Source organism: Heterodontus francisci, chromosome 10 (genome assembly GCF_036365525.1).
Source record: "Heterodontus francisci isolate sHetFra1 chromosome 10, sHetFra1.hap1, whole genome shotgun sequence".
In the NCBI taxonomy this organism is placed as follows: domain Eukaryota; kingdom Metazoa; phylum Chordata; class Chondrichthyes; order Heterodontiformes; family Heterodontidae; genus Heterodontus; species Heterodontus francisci.
Window position 1 is genome coordinate 114,029,066 of NC_090380.1, and position 16,113 is coordinate 114,045,178.

General features: G+C 45.3%; 1 protein-coding gene across 1 annotated transcript in view; it reads left to right on the forward strand.

Moving 5' to 3' along the window:
* Positions 1 to 16,113, forward strand: part of LOC137374238 (uncharacterized) — a 75,428-nt gene that overhangs the window by 47,629 nt on the left and 11,686 nt on the right. The window contains exon 9 of the mRNA XM_068040026.1: positions 15,504 to 15,871. Within this exon, the coding sequence (XP_067896127.1) occupies positions 15,504 to 15,871 (368 nt within the window). The remainder of the gene's footprint in view (positions 1 to 15,503; positions 15,872 to 16,113) is intronic.

Here is a 16,113-nt window from a genome sequence, read left to right on the forward strand (position 1 = left end):
GTGGGTAACAGTGAGAATGATATGCTTGGCCTAAGTATCTCTGAGCTGGGAGGCCAAAATCTGACTTGGGTCCTGCTCCCGATCTCTATGCTGTCCATCCAAAATGGAATGTTTATGCATGTTTTTTTAAAATTTGTTCTTGGGACATGTGTGTCACTGGTAAGGCTGGTATTTATTGCCCATCATTAGTTGTCCTCAGAAGGTAGTGGCGGGCTTTCTTGATGAGGCCCCATCTGCCCTCTCAGGTGGATGTAAAAGATCCCATAGCATTATGTTAAAAAAGAGCAACAGAGTTCTCCCCGGTGTTCTGGGCAATATTTATCGCTCAATCATATCACAAAAGAGAATTACCTGGTCAACACCACACTGCTGTTCATGGGAATTTGCCGTGTGCAAAGTGACTGCTGTGCTTCCTATGTTACAACAATCACTACTCTTCAGAAAGTACTTCATTGGTTGTAAAGAGTTTAGGGACATCCTGAGGTTGTGAAAGGTGCTATATAAATGCAGGTTTTTCTTTTCTTTTTAACCTTTGGGTCCTGGTGGTGAAGGTGCTCCCAATTGATGTTAGGTGGGGAGTTCCAGGTATTCACTGTTGCTGGATAAAAATCCTGGAACTCCCTTCCTAACAGCACTGTGGGTGTACCTACCCAACATGGACTGCAGCAGTTCAAGAAAGCAGCTCACCACCACCTTCTCAAGGGCAATTAAGGATGGGCCACAAATGCTGGCCTAGCCAGCGATGCCCGCATCCCATGAAAGAATAAAAAAAAAATTGATCCAGCTAGGATTAATGAAACCAGGGCTAAAAGGGTTAAATGTAAGGGCAGGTCACATAAATGATGATTGTATTCCCTTGAGTATAAAAGATTAAGAGGGGTGGGGGTGATCTAATCAAGGTGCTGAAGATGGTTAAATAATTTGAGAGGGTAGATGAAGAGAAACTATTTCCTCTGGTAGGGGGTGTCCAGAACACGGGGGCGTAATCTTAAAATTAGATCTTACCCATTCAGGGGTGATGTCAGGAAGCACTTATTCACACAAAGAGTAGTGGAAATCTGGAACTCTTCCCCCCCCCTCAACCTCCCAAAAACGCTGTTGAGGCTCGGGCGGTGGGGGCAGGGTTCAATTGAAAATTTCAAAACTGGGGTCGGTAGATTTCTGTTGGGAAAGGGCATTAAGGGTTACGGGACAAAGGCGGACAAATGGAGTTGAGATACAGATCAGCTGTGATCTGATTGAATGGTAGAACAGGCTCGAAGGGCTGAATGGCCTACTCCTGTTCCTATGTTCCAAAGCAGCGGCAATGCATGTCCAGTTTGGGATAGTGTGTGTGTGACTTTGAGAAAATCTTGGGCTTGATGTTGTTCCTATCCCAGATAAGGACAGAATCGTATTTGTCTGTCGTACACGCTGACACTCGAATACCTCAGGATCACTGCTGAACAAAATACATTATCCCAATAATACAGTATCCCAAAGGGAGCCAGAACCTTCGGGGAAGAGGGGAAGAAATTGGGGTTAATAGAAGTGGCAGAGTTGAGAAACTTTTCTATTAGTTTTAAAACACTTGTGGCATGAATCATGCTATAACTCATTACTTGTTCATAATGTCACTGTGGCAATAATTTTATGCTTTTCTGGATTTTCCCCTCCCCCGAAACAGAAGTAGGTTTGCCACATAGAATTTCTTGAAGACATATGCCCTTTAAAACATTTCTTACACTTTGCAGATATCACTTGCATGACATGTATTTCCTTCATGAGGGCGACATGGGGTCACAGCACAATTATTTATCTTTGAGTATTCATTTGAAGGGAATTTTTGAAGAAAACATTCTAAAGCTTCTAAAATGGAGAGACTGGAGAAGCTGGGATTGTTCTTCTTAGAGCAGAAATGGTCAAGGGAAGTTTTAATCGAAGGACTCAAAATTATGAGGGATTTTGGTAGTGCAAATAAGGAGAAATTGTTTCCACTGGCAGGAGGGGTCAGTACCAGAAGGATGAAAGATTTAATATAATTGGCAAAAGAACCAGAGGGGAGAAGAGAAGGAATTTATAGGCAGCTAGTTGTTGTGATCTGGAATGTGCTGCCTGAAAGGGCAGTGGAAGCAGATTCAATAGTAACTTTCAAAAGGGATTTGGATAAATACTTGAAAAGGAAACATTTGCAGGGCTATGGAGAAAGGGCTGGAATGTGGGACTAATTGGACTCAGCACAGGCATGATGGAACGAATGGCCTCCTTCTGTGCCGTATGGCTCTATGATTCTATGAATGCTATATTGCAGAAGAACCGAACTCATATCTGCTTCCAGCTGCACACGGATAAATTCTTATATCAAGCACCAGTGAACTTATCAACTGAATCTCCTTGCTCAGATCTTTGCCTTTATCTGTTCCCCCTTCAAATATGGTAAATGCTGCTCTGATATTTTCTCACGTTCCTCAGGGACTACCATCTGACATTCTCTTCCTTCTCCCTGGATCCTCACTGTACTGAAATCAAGATTTATTGTGCCATTGTCTGCTGTTTCCCAGGAGTTCAAAACTGTACAATTCCCTATTTCTCCTAATTTATATTTGTCCTACTGTCTTCAGGCTTGGTGTTAAGCTTTACTTCCTGATTTTTCTTGTCATCTCTTACTTTTTTCAACCTTGCTGTGCTCTGTGAGCATTTATTTTTAACTGAGAAACTTGGATAAAAAAATATGTACAAAGTAAATGGATGCAAGGTGTATATGGATAAAGGAGAATGATGGGGTATAGATTAAATTGTCCTTGACAGAGGACAAAGGATCGGCACAACATTGTGGGCCGAAGGGCCTGTTCTGTGCTGTATGTTCTATGTTCTATGTAAGGTGAAAAGCACTGGGAATTCAAGATTCTCCCACTGATGACACTAAACCAAATCTATTTATGACTTTGGTACTTGTGAGTCATTAACTAACTATCTCATTGAAATTATCCAATGACTTTTCCTATGTTGACCACATTCTTACTTGCACCAAACCCCATTCACCCCTGACTCCTGGTCTGGCAACACCCCGATTTTTAAAGTTCTCAAACTTGTTTCCAAATGTGGATTGGTGTCAAAATTAGGCTTCTGTGAAGCATTGTGGGATGTATTCCCTCATTAAAGGTGCTATATAAATACAAGTTGTTGTTTATCTCCTAGTATCACACCCGGTGCATATATCATTGAACACTCTTCAAACAATATTATACAAAGACCATGTCCCTTTAAGATTTCAGAATTCTTTCCTTTTATAGTTAGCAATTGATGATGGAGATTTGCTTCAATGTGAGAATTTCAATTACAGCGTTTGCAGTTTGATTTAGTGCTCAAGTGCTTTGTTCTAGTTGACCTCGAGGTTGCTGATGCAGAAACAATATCCCACAACCATTGTTAGGCAGGGTCAAGGTGACCTCGAGAAGAGGTCACATACTTCTGAGTGATCATTATACCATAGCTAAAACATGCCATCCTCACACTCATTTCCTCCATCTTATATGCCTTTCCTTCCATCGGTATTCCTTCATTTTTCCCTTCCATTGTTACAGACAAGGGCTGCCCTGTCGAGAGGTTCCACTCAGGCTAAGGAATGACAACTGCACCTGATTTGAGGTGAAGCTCTTGTCCTCAGAGGGTATCTAGCTCTGTGGGTATCACTCTTGTCTCTGCCAGCCCCAGAGACTTAAGCCCCCTAATCCAGACTGATACTCACGATGTAGTAATGAGGCAGTGCTGCACTGTCATAAGAACATAAGAAATAGGAGCAGGAGTAGGCCATTCATCTCTTTGAGCCCAATCCGCCATTCAAAGAGATCATGGCTCATCTTCTACTTCTGCACCATTTTCCTGCAGTATTCCCGTATCCCTTAACGTTTTTAATGTGTAGAAATCTATCGATCTCAGTCTTGAACATACTCAACGATTGAGCCTCCACAGCCCTCTGGGGTAGAGAATTCCAAAGATTCACCACTTTCTGAGTGAAGAAATTCTTCATAATCTCAGTCCTAAATGGCCAACCCCTTATTCTGAGACTGTGTCCCCTAGTCCTAGATTCCCCAGGCAGGGAAAACATCCTTCCTGCATCAACCTTGTCAGTTTGAATGAGATCACCTCTCATTCTTTTAAGCGGTACAGTCCCAATTTCCTCAACAGTAATGCCAGTGGCCCACAAACCGGAACCCACTTCTCCCACACCAGTCTTTGAGCCTCACATTCATCTCTCTAATCTTATTTACCCTGTGCCAATTTGCACATGTCTCAAGTAATAATCCAGAGATTATTACCTTTGAGGTTGTGCTTTTTAATTTAGTGCCTAGCTCCTCATACTCCCTATGCATAACCTCTTTTCCGTTGCTCAGAGGTGCATTTTTTTTTATTGGTAAGGTATCAAGGAATGTGGAACTAGGCAGATGTACGGAGTTGAGGAGCAGGTCAGCCCTGATCTAATTGAATGACAGAGCAGGCTCAAAGTATTGAATGGGCTCCGCTGGTTTTTATGTCTTTTTTTAATTCATTCATGAGAAGTGACATTGCTGGTAAGGCCAGCATTTATTACCTAATTGCCCTTGAGAAGGTGGTGATGGAAGTTCTTGACTACAACTGCATGGCTTGCTCGTCCATTTCAGAGGGCAATTACAAGTCAACCACATTACTTTGGGTCTGGACGCCATATGGGCCAGACTGGGTAAGGATGGCATTTCCTTCCCTGAATCTGATAGGCTTTAATGGTCACCATTACAGACACGAGCTTTTTAATTCCAGGTATTATTTTAATTGAATTTAAATTCCCCAGCTGCTGTAGCTCGAGTTCAACTCATGTCTCTGTATCATTAGTTCAGACCTCTGGATTACTAGTCTAGTAACATAACCACTATGCTACCGAACCCCTGGTTCCTTGGCTTTTCAGTGTAGAACCACTTTAAAATACTTTTTGTCTGGTGGGAAAGTGCCAACTCTTCGTGCCATGGGCTGTGATGAATGAAAGCTGCAACATTTGCTCACATTCTTTCACCGTGGCTCAGTGAGGAGTGTTCTTGCCTTTGAGTCAGAACATTATGAAGTCCCAAAATACAGTCTTGATCACAAAAATCAAGGATGACGCTTCCAGTGCTGTACTGAGGGAGTGATGCCCTGTTGGAGTTGTCACCATTCAGATGAAATGTAAAACCGAGACCCCATTTGCGCTCTCAGGTGGATGTAAAAGATCCCATGACACTATTTCAAAGAAGAGGAGGGGAGTTCTCTGCGATATCCTTGGCCAATATTTATCCCTCAACCAACATCATTAAAAATAGATTATCTGGTCATTAGCTTTGCCGTTTGACCCTGATGTGTAAATTGGCTGCAGTGTTTCCTACCTTACAACAGTGACTAGACTTTAAAAGTTATTAATTGTCTGCAAAACACTTAAGGACATGCTGAGGTCATGAAATGCACGATATATGAACATAGAGACAGGAATATGCCATTCAGCCCCTCAAACCTGTTCCATCAATCAATTAGCGTAAGGCTGACCTGTATCTCAACTCTATTTACCCACTTTGGTTTCAGATTCCTGAACACCCTTTGCCTAACAAAAATCTGTCAATCTGTTTTAGATTTTTCAATTGACTCCCAGCCTCAACAGCTTCTTGGGAGAGAGAGTTCCAAAGTTCTACTACCATTTGTGTGAGGAAATGCTTCCTGGCTTCACCTCTGAATGGCCTGCCTCTAATTTTAAGGTTATGCCCCCTTCTTCTGGATTCTTTCGTCATTAGATACAGTTTCTCTCTATCGACCTTATCAAATCCTTTAAGTGCAAATCTTTCTTTAACATGCGTAGAGGGGGAAACAGGATAATATTTGACTGGGTCAGTCATGCCTTGCAGTCAGCATATCATAGAGGCATACAGACGACAGCATAGGCCAACTGACCCATCCTGCCTATGTTTTTTAATTTATTCATGGGATGTGGGCGTCACTGGCCAGGCCAGCATTTATTGCCCATCCCTAATTGCCCTTGAGAAGGTGGTGGTGAGCTGCCTTCTTGAATCGCTGCAGTCCATATGAGGTAGGTACACCCACAGTGCTGTTAGGAAGGGAGTTCCAGGATTTTGACCCAGTGACAGTGAAGGAACGGCGATATTGTTCCAAGTCAGGATGGTGTGTGACTTGGACGGGAACTTGCAGGTGGTGATGTTCCCATGCATCTGCTGCTCTTGTCCTTCGAGGTGGTAGAGGTCGTGGGTTTGGAAGGTGCTGTCCAAGGAGCCTTGGTGCGTTGCTACAGTGCATCTTGTAGATGGTACACACTGCTGCCACTGTGCGTCAGTGGTGGAGGGAGTGAATGTTTGTGGATGGGGTGCCAATCAAGCGGGCCACTTTCTTCTGGATGTGTTGCTGGAGCTGCACCCATCCAGGCAAGTGGACAGTATTCCATCACACTCCTGACTTGTGCCTTGTACATGATGGACAGGCTTTGGGGAGTCAGGAGGTGAGTTACTCACCGCAGGATTCCTAGCCTCTGACCAGCTCTTGTAGCCATGGTATTTATATGGCAACTCCAGTTCAGTTTCTGGTCAATGGTAGTCCCTAGCATGTTGATAGTGGGGGATTCAGCGATGGTAATGCCATTGAATGTCAAGGGGAGATGGTTAGATTCTCTCTTGTTGGAGATGGTCATTGCCTGGCACTTGTATGGCACAAATGTTACTTGCCACTTATCAGCCCAAGCCTGGATATTGTCCAGGTCTTGCTGCATTTCTATACGGACTACTTCAGTATTTGAGGAGTCGCGAATGGTGCTGAACATTGTGCAATCATCAGCGAACATCCCCACTTCTGACCTTATGATTGAAGGATGGTCATTGATGAAGCAGCTGAAGATGGTTGGGCCTCGGACATTATCCTGAGGAACTGCTGCAGTGATGTCCTGGAGCAGCCATCTTCCTTTGCGTGAAGTATGACTACAACCAGCGGAGGGTTTTCCCCCTGATTCCCATTGACTCCAGTTTTGCTAGGGCTCCTTGATGCAATACTCGGTCAAATGCTGCCTTGATGTCAAGGGCGGTCACTCTCACCTCACCTCTTGAGTTCAGCTCTTTTGTCCATGTTTGAACCAAACCTGTAATGAGGTCAGGAGCTGAGTGGCCCTGGCGGAATCCAAACTGAGCATCACTGAGCAGGTTATTGCTAAGCAAGTGCTGTTAGATGGCACTGTTGATGACACCTTCCATCACTTTACTGATGATTGAGAGTAGACTGATGGGGCGGTAATTGGCCGGGTTGGACTTGTCCTGCTTTTTGTGTACAGGACATACCCGGGCAATTTTCCACATTGCCGGGTAGATGCCTGTTTTGCAGCTATACTGGAACACTTGGCTAGGGATGCGGCAATTTCTGGAGCACAGGTCTTCAGTACTATTGCCAGAATATTGTCAGGACCCATAGCCTTTGCAGTATCCAGTGCCTTCAGTCGTTTCTTGATATCACACAGAGTGAATCGAATTGGCTGAAGTCTGGCATCTGTGATGCTGGGGACTTCAGGAGGAGGCCGAGATGGATCATCACCTCGGCACTTCTGGCTGAAGGTTGTTGCAAATGCTTCAGCCTGACCTTTCGCACTGATGTGCTGGGCTCCCTCATCATTGAGGATGGGGATATTTGTGGAGCCACCTCCTCCAGTTCGTTGTTTAATTGTCCACCACCATTTATGACTGGTTGTGGCAGGACTGCAGAGCTTAGTTTAGTTTAGTTTAGAGATACAGCACTGAAACAGGCCCTTCGGCCCACCGAGTCTGTGCCGACCATCAACCACCCATTTATACTAATCCTACACTAATTCAATATTCCTACCACATCCCCACCTGTCCCTATATTTCCCTGCCACCTACCTATACTAGGGGCAATGGCAAATGGCCAATTTACCTATCAACCTGCAAGTCTTTGGCATGTGAGAGGAAACCGAAGCACCCGGAGGAAACCCATGCAGACACAGGGAGAACTTGCAAACTCCACACAGGCAGTACCCAGAATTGAACCCGGGTCGCTGGAACTGTGAGGCTGCGGTGCTAACCACTGCGCCACTGTGCTGCCCATGATCTCATCCGTTGATTATGGGATCGCTTAGCTCTGTCTATTGCATGCTGCTTATGCAGTTTGGCACGCAAGTAGTCCTGTGTTGTAGCTTCACCAGGTTGACACCTCATTTTGAGGTATGCCTGGTGCTGCTCCTGGCATGCCCTCCTGCACTTTTCATTGAACCAGGGTTGGTCTCCTGGCTTGATGGTAATGGTCGAGTGGGGATATGCCGGGCCATGAGGTTACAGATTGTGGTTGAGTACTGTTCTGCTGCTGCTGATGGCCCACAGCGCCTCATGGATGCCCAGTTTTGCATTGTTAGATCTGTTCGAAATCTATCCCATTTAGCACGGTGGTAGTGCCACACAACATGAAGAGGGTATCCTCAATGTGAAGGCGCGACTTCGTCTCCACAAGGACTGTGCGGTGGTCACTCCTACCAATACAGTCATGGACAGAAGCATCTGCGGCAGGCAGATTGGTGAGGACAAGGTCAAGTATGTTTTTCCCTCGTGTTGGTTCCCCCACCACCTGCCGCAGACCCAGTCTAGTAGCTATGTCCTTTAGGACTCGGCCAGCTCGGTCAGTAGTGGTGCTACCGAGCCACTCTTGGCAATGGATATTGAAGTCCCCTACCCAAAGTACATTTTGTGCTCTTGCCACCCTCAGTGCTTCCTCCAAGTGTTATTCAACATGGAGGAATACTGACTCATCAGCTGAGGGAGGGCGGTAGGTGGTAATCAGTAGGAGGTTACCTTGCCCATGTTTGACCTGATGCCATGAAACTTCATGGGGTCCGGAGTCGATGTTGAGGATTCCCAGGGCAACTCCCTCCCTATTGTATACCACTGTGCCACCACCTCTGGTGGGTCTGTCCTGCCGGTGGGACAGGACATACCCGGGGATGGTGATGGCAGTGTCTGGGACATTGTCTGTAAGGTATGATTCCATGAGTATGACTATGTTAGGCTGTTGCTTGACTAGTCTGTGGGACACTCTCCCAACTTTGGCACAAGGCCCCAGATGTTAGTAAGCAGAACTTTGCAGGGTCGACAGGGCTGGGTTTGCCGTTGTCGTTTCCGGTACCTAGGTCGATGCCAGGTGGTCCGTCCAGTTTCATTCCTTTTTATTGACTTCATAGCGGTTAGGTACAACTGAGTGGCTTGCTAGGCCATTTAAGAGGGCATGTAAGAGTTAACCACATTGCTGTGGGTCTGGAGTCACATGTAGGCCAGACCATGTAAGGACAGCAGATTTTCTTCCCTGAAGGACATTAGTGAACCAGATGAGTTTTTACAACAATCGACAATGGTTTCATGGCCATCATTAGACTAGCTTTTAATTCCAGATTTATTAATTAAATTCAAATTCCACCTTCTGCAGTGGTGGGATTTGAACCCTGGGTCACTAGTCCAGTGATAATACCCTACGTCACCGCCTACCCATTGCTAACTCACCACGTGGACCAATCTATTTCAATTCTGTTTCTCTGCTCTTTCCTTTAATGCTATATATTCCTCCTTTTCAAATGCTTATCTAATTCCCTTCCAATTACCATTATTATCCGTGACTTGGTTGCTATTTGCGGAACAAGGTTCATGTTCTATAATTCTCTGACCTAAAGCATTTCTTCAAGCTTCTGGCTTTGTTTTAGTTGCATTCTGCAGCCCATTTTACTGATTAAAGAGAAATTTTCTTCGCATTTGAAAACGTCCATTGGATCTCCCCCATAATCTGTTGCACAAAGAAAAAACTAAAAATATTTTCCAGCCCTCCTTCAGTGTGATAATTTATCAATTCTGGTGTCATCCCAATGAATCTTCTACCTTTCAATGGCTCTTCCTATATACTAGGGTGCCCAGAACTGCACAAAATAATCCCAAGCAGCCCAATCTTTTAGATTTATGTATCTGCACATCTCTGTTCCTTCATTCAGTTAAGGATCTTAAAAATTTAGAGTGAAATTCATTCCTCTGTTCTTTTACCCGAAATACAGGACTTCAAATGTCTCCCCATTGAACGACCTCTGCCATCTATCTGTCCATTCTGCTAACCTGTCCATTCTTCCTCTTGGCTTGGCTAGGGGCGCGGCAAGTTCCGGAGCACAGGTCTTCAGTACTATTGTTGGAATGTTGTCAGGGCCCGTAGCCTTTAGTTATTTCTTGATATCACGCAGAGTGAATTGAATTGGCTGAAGACTGGCATCTGTGTTGCTGGGGACTTCAGGCGGAGGCCGACATGGATGATCCACTTGGCACTTCTGGCTGAAGATTGTTGCAAATGCTTCAGTGTTATCTTTTGCACTGATGTGCTGGGCTCCCCCATCATTGAGGATGGGGATATTTATGGAGCCTCCTCCTCCAGTTATTAGTTTAATTGTCCACCACCATTCACGGCTGGATGTGAACCAGATGGGTTTTTACAACAATCAACAATGGTTTCATGGCCATCATTAGACTCGCTTTTAATTCCAGATTTATTAATTGAATTCAAAATCCCACCTTCTGCCATGGTAGGATTCGAACCCATGTCCCCAGAGGAATGCTCTGGGTCTCTGGTTTACTAGTTTGTGCTGCATTACTCTATGACTCTATGATACTATGTTTATTCATGGTATTTGAACTTCAAGAAGAAGTTCATTGTCTATTTAATGTTTTGAGCTGCCCTTAAGTAAATACATTTATTTAATCCCACTCTCATCTTCCTCTGTAAAAGCTATGGTGAGATACTTATTGAAAATCTCTGCTCTCCCTCACTCTTCGGCACAAGAGTCATAGAATCATTTACGGCACAGAAGGAGGCCATTCCGCCCATTGATTCCATGCCAGCTCTCCAAGGTGCAATCCAATCAATCCCACTTCCCCGCTCTATCCCCGTAGCCCTGCAAGTCTATTTCCTTCAAGTGCCCATCAAATTTCCTTTTGAAATCATTGATTGTCTCCGCTTCCACCACCCTGGTGGGCAGCGAGTTCCAGGTCATTACCACTCGTTACGTAAAAAAGTTCTTCCTCACATTCCCTCCACATCTCTTGCCCAAAACCTTCAATCTGTGTCCCCTAGTCCTTTTACCATCAGTTAATGGGAACAGTCTTTCCTTGTCTAACTTATCTAAACCTGTCATAATCCTGTACACCTCTTATCAATTCTCCCCTCAATCTGCTTTGCTCCAAGGAGAAAAAGCCCAGTTTTTCCAAACTAACCTTGTTACTAAAATCCCCCATCCGTGGACCCATTCTGGTAAATCTCCTCTGCGCCCTCTCAAGGGCCCTCACATCCTTCCTAAGATTTGGTGACCTGAAATGGACACAATACTCTAGTTGAGTCCTAACCAGAGCTTTATAAAGGTTCAGCATAACTTCCCTACTTTTGTACTCTATGCCTCTATTTATGGTGTCCAAGATCCCATATGCTTTATTAACCACTCTCTCAATACGTCCTGCCACCTTCAAAGATCAATACACATGCACCCCCAGGTCCCTCAGTTCCAGCACACTCTTTACACCTGTGCCTAGTTTTATATTATATATAGTTCTGTATTGCCTTACCCTATCCAAGTGGCCTCTTTCTGTGCCTTAAACTTTCTATGATTCCTTCTGCCAAAATTCAACACCTCAGACTTGTCTGTATGTCTTCCTTCATCAGTTCTTTTTACAGCTTAGAAGGGCCTAGATTTTTTTTGGGCACTGTTTTTTTCATAACCCTTCTTACCTTTCCTAATCCCTGTTTTTCTCCCTTTCTGCACATTTTAACCATGTCTATGTCACATTTATATATCTTCTACTGCTCGCTTACTCGTTAGCCTGTCATTTTATTCCCCCAAAACCAATTTATCGGGGCTCATGCTCCTATCATACACTGGAAATGAGCCAGTTTCCAGTCTAACACTTTCACCTTTGAATCTTGTTCCTTATCTATTGTTGGGGAGGAGTTGGCGTAGTGGTAATGTCATTGGACAAAAAAACCTGCTACTGAATACAGCAACACATCGTAATTCGTAAAATATCAATCATTTGAGAAATACATTGATTCACAAACACATGTAAAAACGCCTTCAGTGGGCAAATAGGGATGGGCAATAAATGCTGGCCTAGCCAGTGATGTCCACATCCCATTAAAAAAAAAGTGAACCTGTTCTGTTGGGGGTCGTGGCGGGGGTTGGCTGGAAAATGCCGTTGGTGGAGGCCCATCATGGGCCTCAATGCCAGGAAGGTCTAGCCTGATATTGCCGGTGAGGCCTCGTGGCAATGGGAGCAAAATTTAAATATGGAAATTAAACTTTAAATGAAGGAATTAATTACCTTTTCGCCTCCGCCTTCCTTCCCACTGCAATATTGGTGTCGGTGGCCGGCACTCCCGCGCCTTCCGGGGGTCCGAAGTGGAACACAGGTGGGGAGGGGGGAACAAGTAGGTTTCTCAGCGGAAGGCGGGGGAGCGGGCTCAAACTAATATCATTGGTTTAGGGGATGGTGGGAAGGATTAGAGTTTAAAGTTTATGTACTTGGAGGGGAGGGGAAGGTCAGGTGGGCAGGGGAAGTATTTTGGTGGGGGAGAGGGCAATTCATGAATTTCATGGTTATTGGGATGATAGGAGAGGGGCAATTTAAATGAATTTAAATTTTTTCATTAAACTTACTTTTAAAAATTTAAATTGAAAGTTTGTTTATGTCCACTGCCTATTATGGTGGCGGAAGTGTAAATTTCAGCCTGTAGTATTACATAGTATTTACCCCAGAGAATCAGGCCATTCGGCCCTCCTGGCATTTATGTTCCACACGAGTCTACCCCTGCCCCTATTCATTGAACCCGTCAGCACATCCTCCTGTTCCTTTCTCCCTCATATGTTTATCTGGCTTTCCCTTAAATGCATCTGTACTATTCTCTGCAACTACTCCCAGGGGTAGCGAGTTCCACATTCTAACCACTCCCTGGGTAACAAAGTTTCTCCTGAATTCCCCATTGGATTTAGGGACTATCTTATATTCATGAACCCTATCTGGTCTCACTTGCAATGGAACCATTTTCTGTACATCCACCCTATCAAACTGTTCCAAAATCTTATTTATTTATTTAGAGATACAGCACTGAAATAGGCCCTTCGGCCCACCGAATCTGTGCCGACTAAGAACCACCCGTTTATACTAACCCTACAGTAATCCCATATTCTCTACCACCTACCTACACTAGGGGCAATTTATAATGGCCAATTTACCTATCACCTGCAAGCCTTTGGCAGTGGGAGGAAACCAGAGCACCCGGTGAAAACCCACACGGTCACAGGGAGAACTTGCAAACTCCGCACTGGTAGCACCCAGAATTGAACCCGGGTCCCTGGAGCTGTGAGGCTGCAGTGCTAACCACTGCGCCACTGCGCCGCCCTTAAAGATCTTAAAGACCTACCTTGCTTATATTCACCATTTCCCAACTATTCTCTTCCCTCAGGTTGTTCTTCCACTTTATTGCACAGAACAAGATTAGCAAAGTAATGATTCTTGGTTTTAAGGGACAGTCTTGAGTGCATTCGAGGAACCACTCTCCATTTTGGCCATCAACAGTTTCCTCATTCCAGTCCAGTTCAGGAGAGTGAAAGTCCCCCCATCATTATAGCTCCTTAAAAGTGCAAACTATGTTGCCTAAAAATCATTTCCTCGATCTTGTAATTTAAAATATATAAGTTATAGACTGTTACAAAAGAAAAAAAAACTGTTCATGCCATCTCATCCATATTGTTCTAGTGCCATTCCCATGCTAACTCCGTCTATCACGTAACATTCCTCTTTTTTTCACAAACTAGCAAATTCTCTTTTCAATTAAATTCTGGATTCTGCTCCGACAACGGTTTTGCATAGAATCACATAGAAATTACAGCACAGGAATAGGCCATTCGGCCCAACCTGTCCATGAAGTTGCTTATCCTCCTGATGATGAGGTGAGTTAAATATACAGTGACGGGTGGGTAGGTGGGGTTGAGGGATACGGGGAGAAGGTGGGTCAGTGTGATTGCAGGATATAGGGAGAAGGGGGAGATGTAGTGATAATGTCACTGGACTAGTAATCCAGAGCCCTGGCTAATGCTCTGGGAACATGGGTTCAAATCCCACAATGGCAGATGGTGAAATTTGAATTCAATTAATAAATCTGGAATTAAAAGCTAGTCTAATGGGGACCATTGTCGATTGTTGTAAAAACCCATCCCTTCAGGGAAGGAAATCTGCTATCCTTACCTGGTCTGGCCTACATGTGACTCCAGACCCACAGCAATGTGGTTGACTCTTAATTGCCCTCTGAAATGGCCCAGCAAGCCACTCAGTTCAAGGGCAATTAGGGATGGGTAATAAATGCTGGCCTAGCCAGCGATGCCCACATCCCATTAAAAAAGATGGTATTGAGAGATATGGAGAGAAAGTGGGTAGGTGGAGTTGAGAGATATAGAGAGAAGGTTGTGGGATATGGAGAGAAGGCGGGTAGGTGGGATAGAGGGAAATGGAGAGAAGGTTGGAGATATGGAGAGAAGGCGGGTAGGTGGAGTTGAGAGGTATAGAGAGAAGGTTGTGGGATATGGAGAGAAGGCGGGTAGGTGGGATTGAGGGAAATGGAGAGAAGGCTGGGGATATGGAGAGAAGGCGGGTAGGTCCCTGGGAGTGGAATGGGAGGTGAAGGAGACTTAAAATTGGGTGGGATGGTGGGAGGGTGCTATGCCCTTTGCCTCCGCTGATATTTTACCGGCCCAGCCGCCCTTAGACCAATTGATGCCTATAAGTGGTCAATTAATGGCCACTTCAGAGCCTCTGCCCACCGCCTCTGGTATTTTACCAGCGGTGGATGTGCACTTCACCACCTGGGGAGGCCGCCCAGTAAAACCTGGCGGCCTCCTTGTGGGCTGGGATGGGGAGGGGTCCTTCCTGATTGGGCCCCTCTGTGCTGTGGAAGGCTCCCCTGTGGCAGCAGCCTCCCCCCACTGGAAGACCCCCCCCTCTCCCACCCCACCGTCCGGGATCTGGGGACTGCTGCAGTCCCAGAAGTGGCCAGATCCCGGTAGCGCTGCTGAGACTGAAGAGCTGCTGGCCCACTGAATGGGCGGCAGCTCTTGGAGGCAGGACATCCTGTTTCAGAGGTGCGGATGCCACACCCTCAGACAATTAATTACCTGAGTCACATTAAATAGCACTGTGGCTTCCAGAGTCGGTGGATGCAGGCTTGCCCCGGACTTTCCAGCCGGTGGTCGGGGCCATCACCTCCTCATTAAATCCCGGCCTTAATTTTGCAAGGAGTATGTCACTTCTTTATTCTTCTGGCCAAAATGTATTACCTCACACTTACCTATATTAAGGTTCATTGCCAAATGCACACCCATTCTGTGTTTGTTAATGTCCTGTGTTTTGACCTATTATCATGCAGTTGAGCTGTGTGTATGTGTGCTTTCATTTGACTAGCTCCTGTTCAGGGATCAGAAGATGCCATGTGTGTGGAGAAACCACTGCATCCACAACCCAATCCTCAGGGGAAGAAATGCTGTGCCGAGACACTGAAGGAAATGTATGAGCCAGACCCTGATTGGGACCTCTCCGACCGATCACTGATTAGGATCCACAGCCCCGAGTGGTATGAAATACCAGAATTCTTCTCTCCATGGGATCGAAAGCACCATTCCTGCTGTAAGAAGCTGCAGGATTTGGAGAACTTCCGATTTGATATAACTCTGCCAATGGAGCGCAATTGGTCTTTCTTCTCCTGTACGCACACTTGCCACTGCCAAAGGTTTCCGAGCTCCATCACAGAAATGGATCTGTCGTACACATTGGTATGTATATGTTTCAATATTTGCTAACGTTCTTTCAGGGGTTGACACTGAGATACAGATGGGCTCTACACTAGCCCCGAGAGAGATTGGCCGTTATGGATTAACACTGAGCGGAGGCCGCTCATGAATATATCCAGTGGCGCATGCACTGGTGTATCAACATGCTGCAGAATGGTAGAAGGTAGGTTTAGACTGTGGTTCTTACTGTTTGGGGGAGTGAGAGTGGAGCAGGGCTAGAGGAC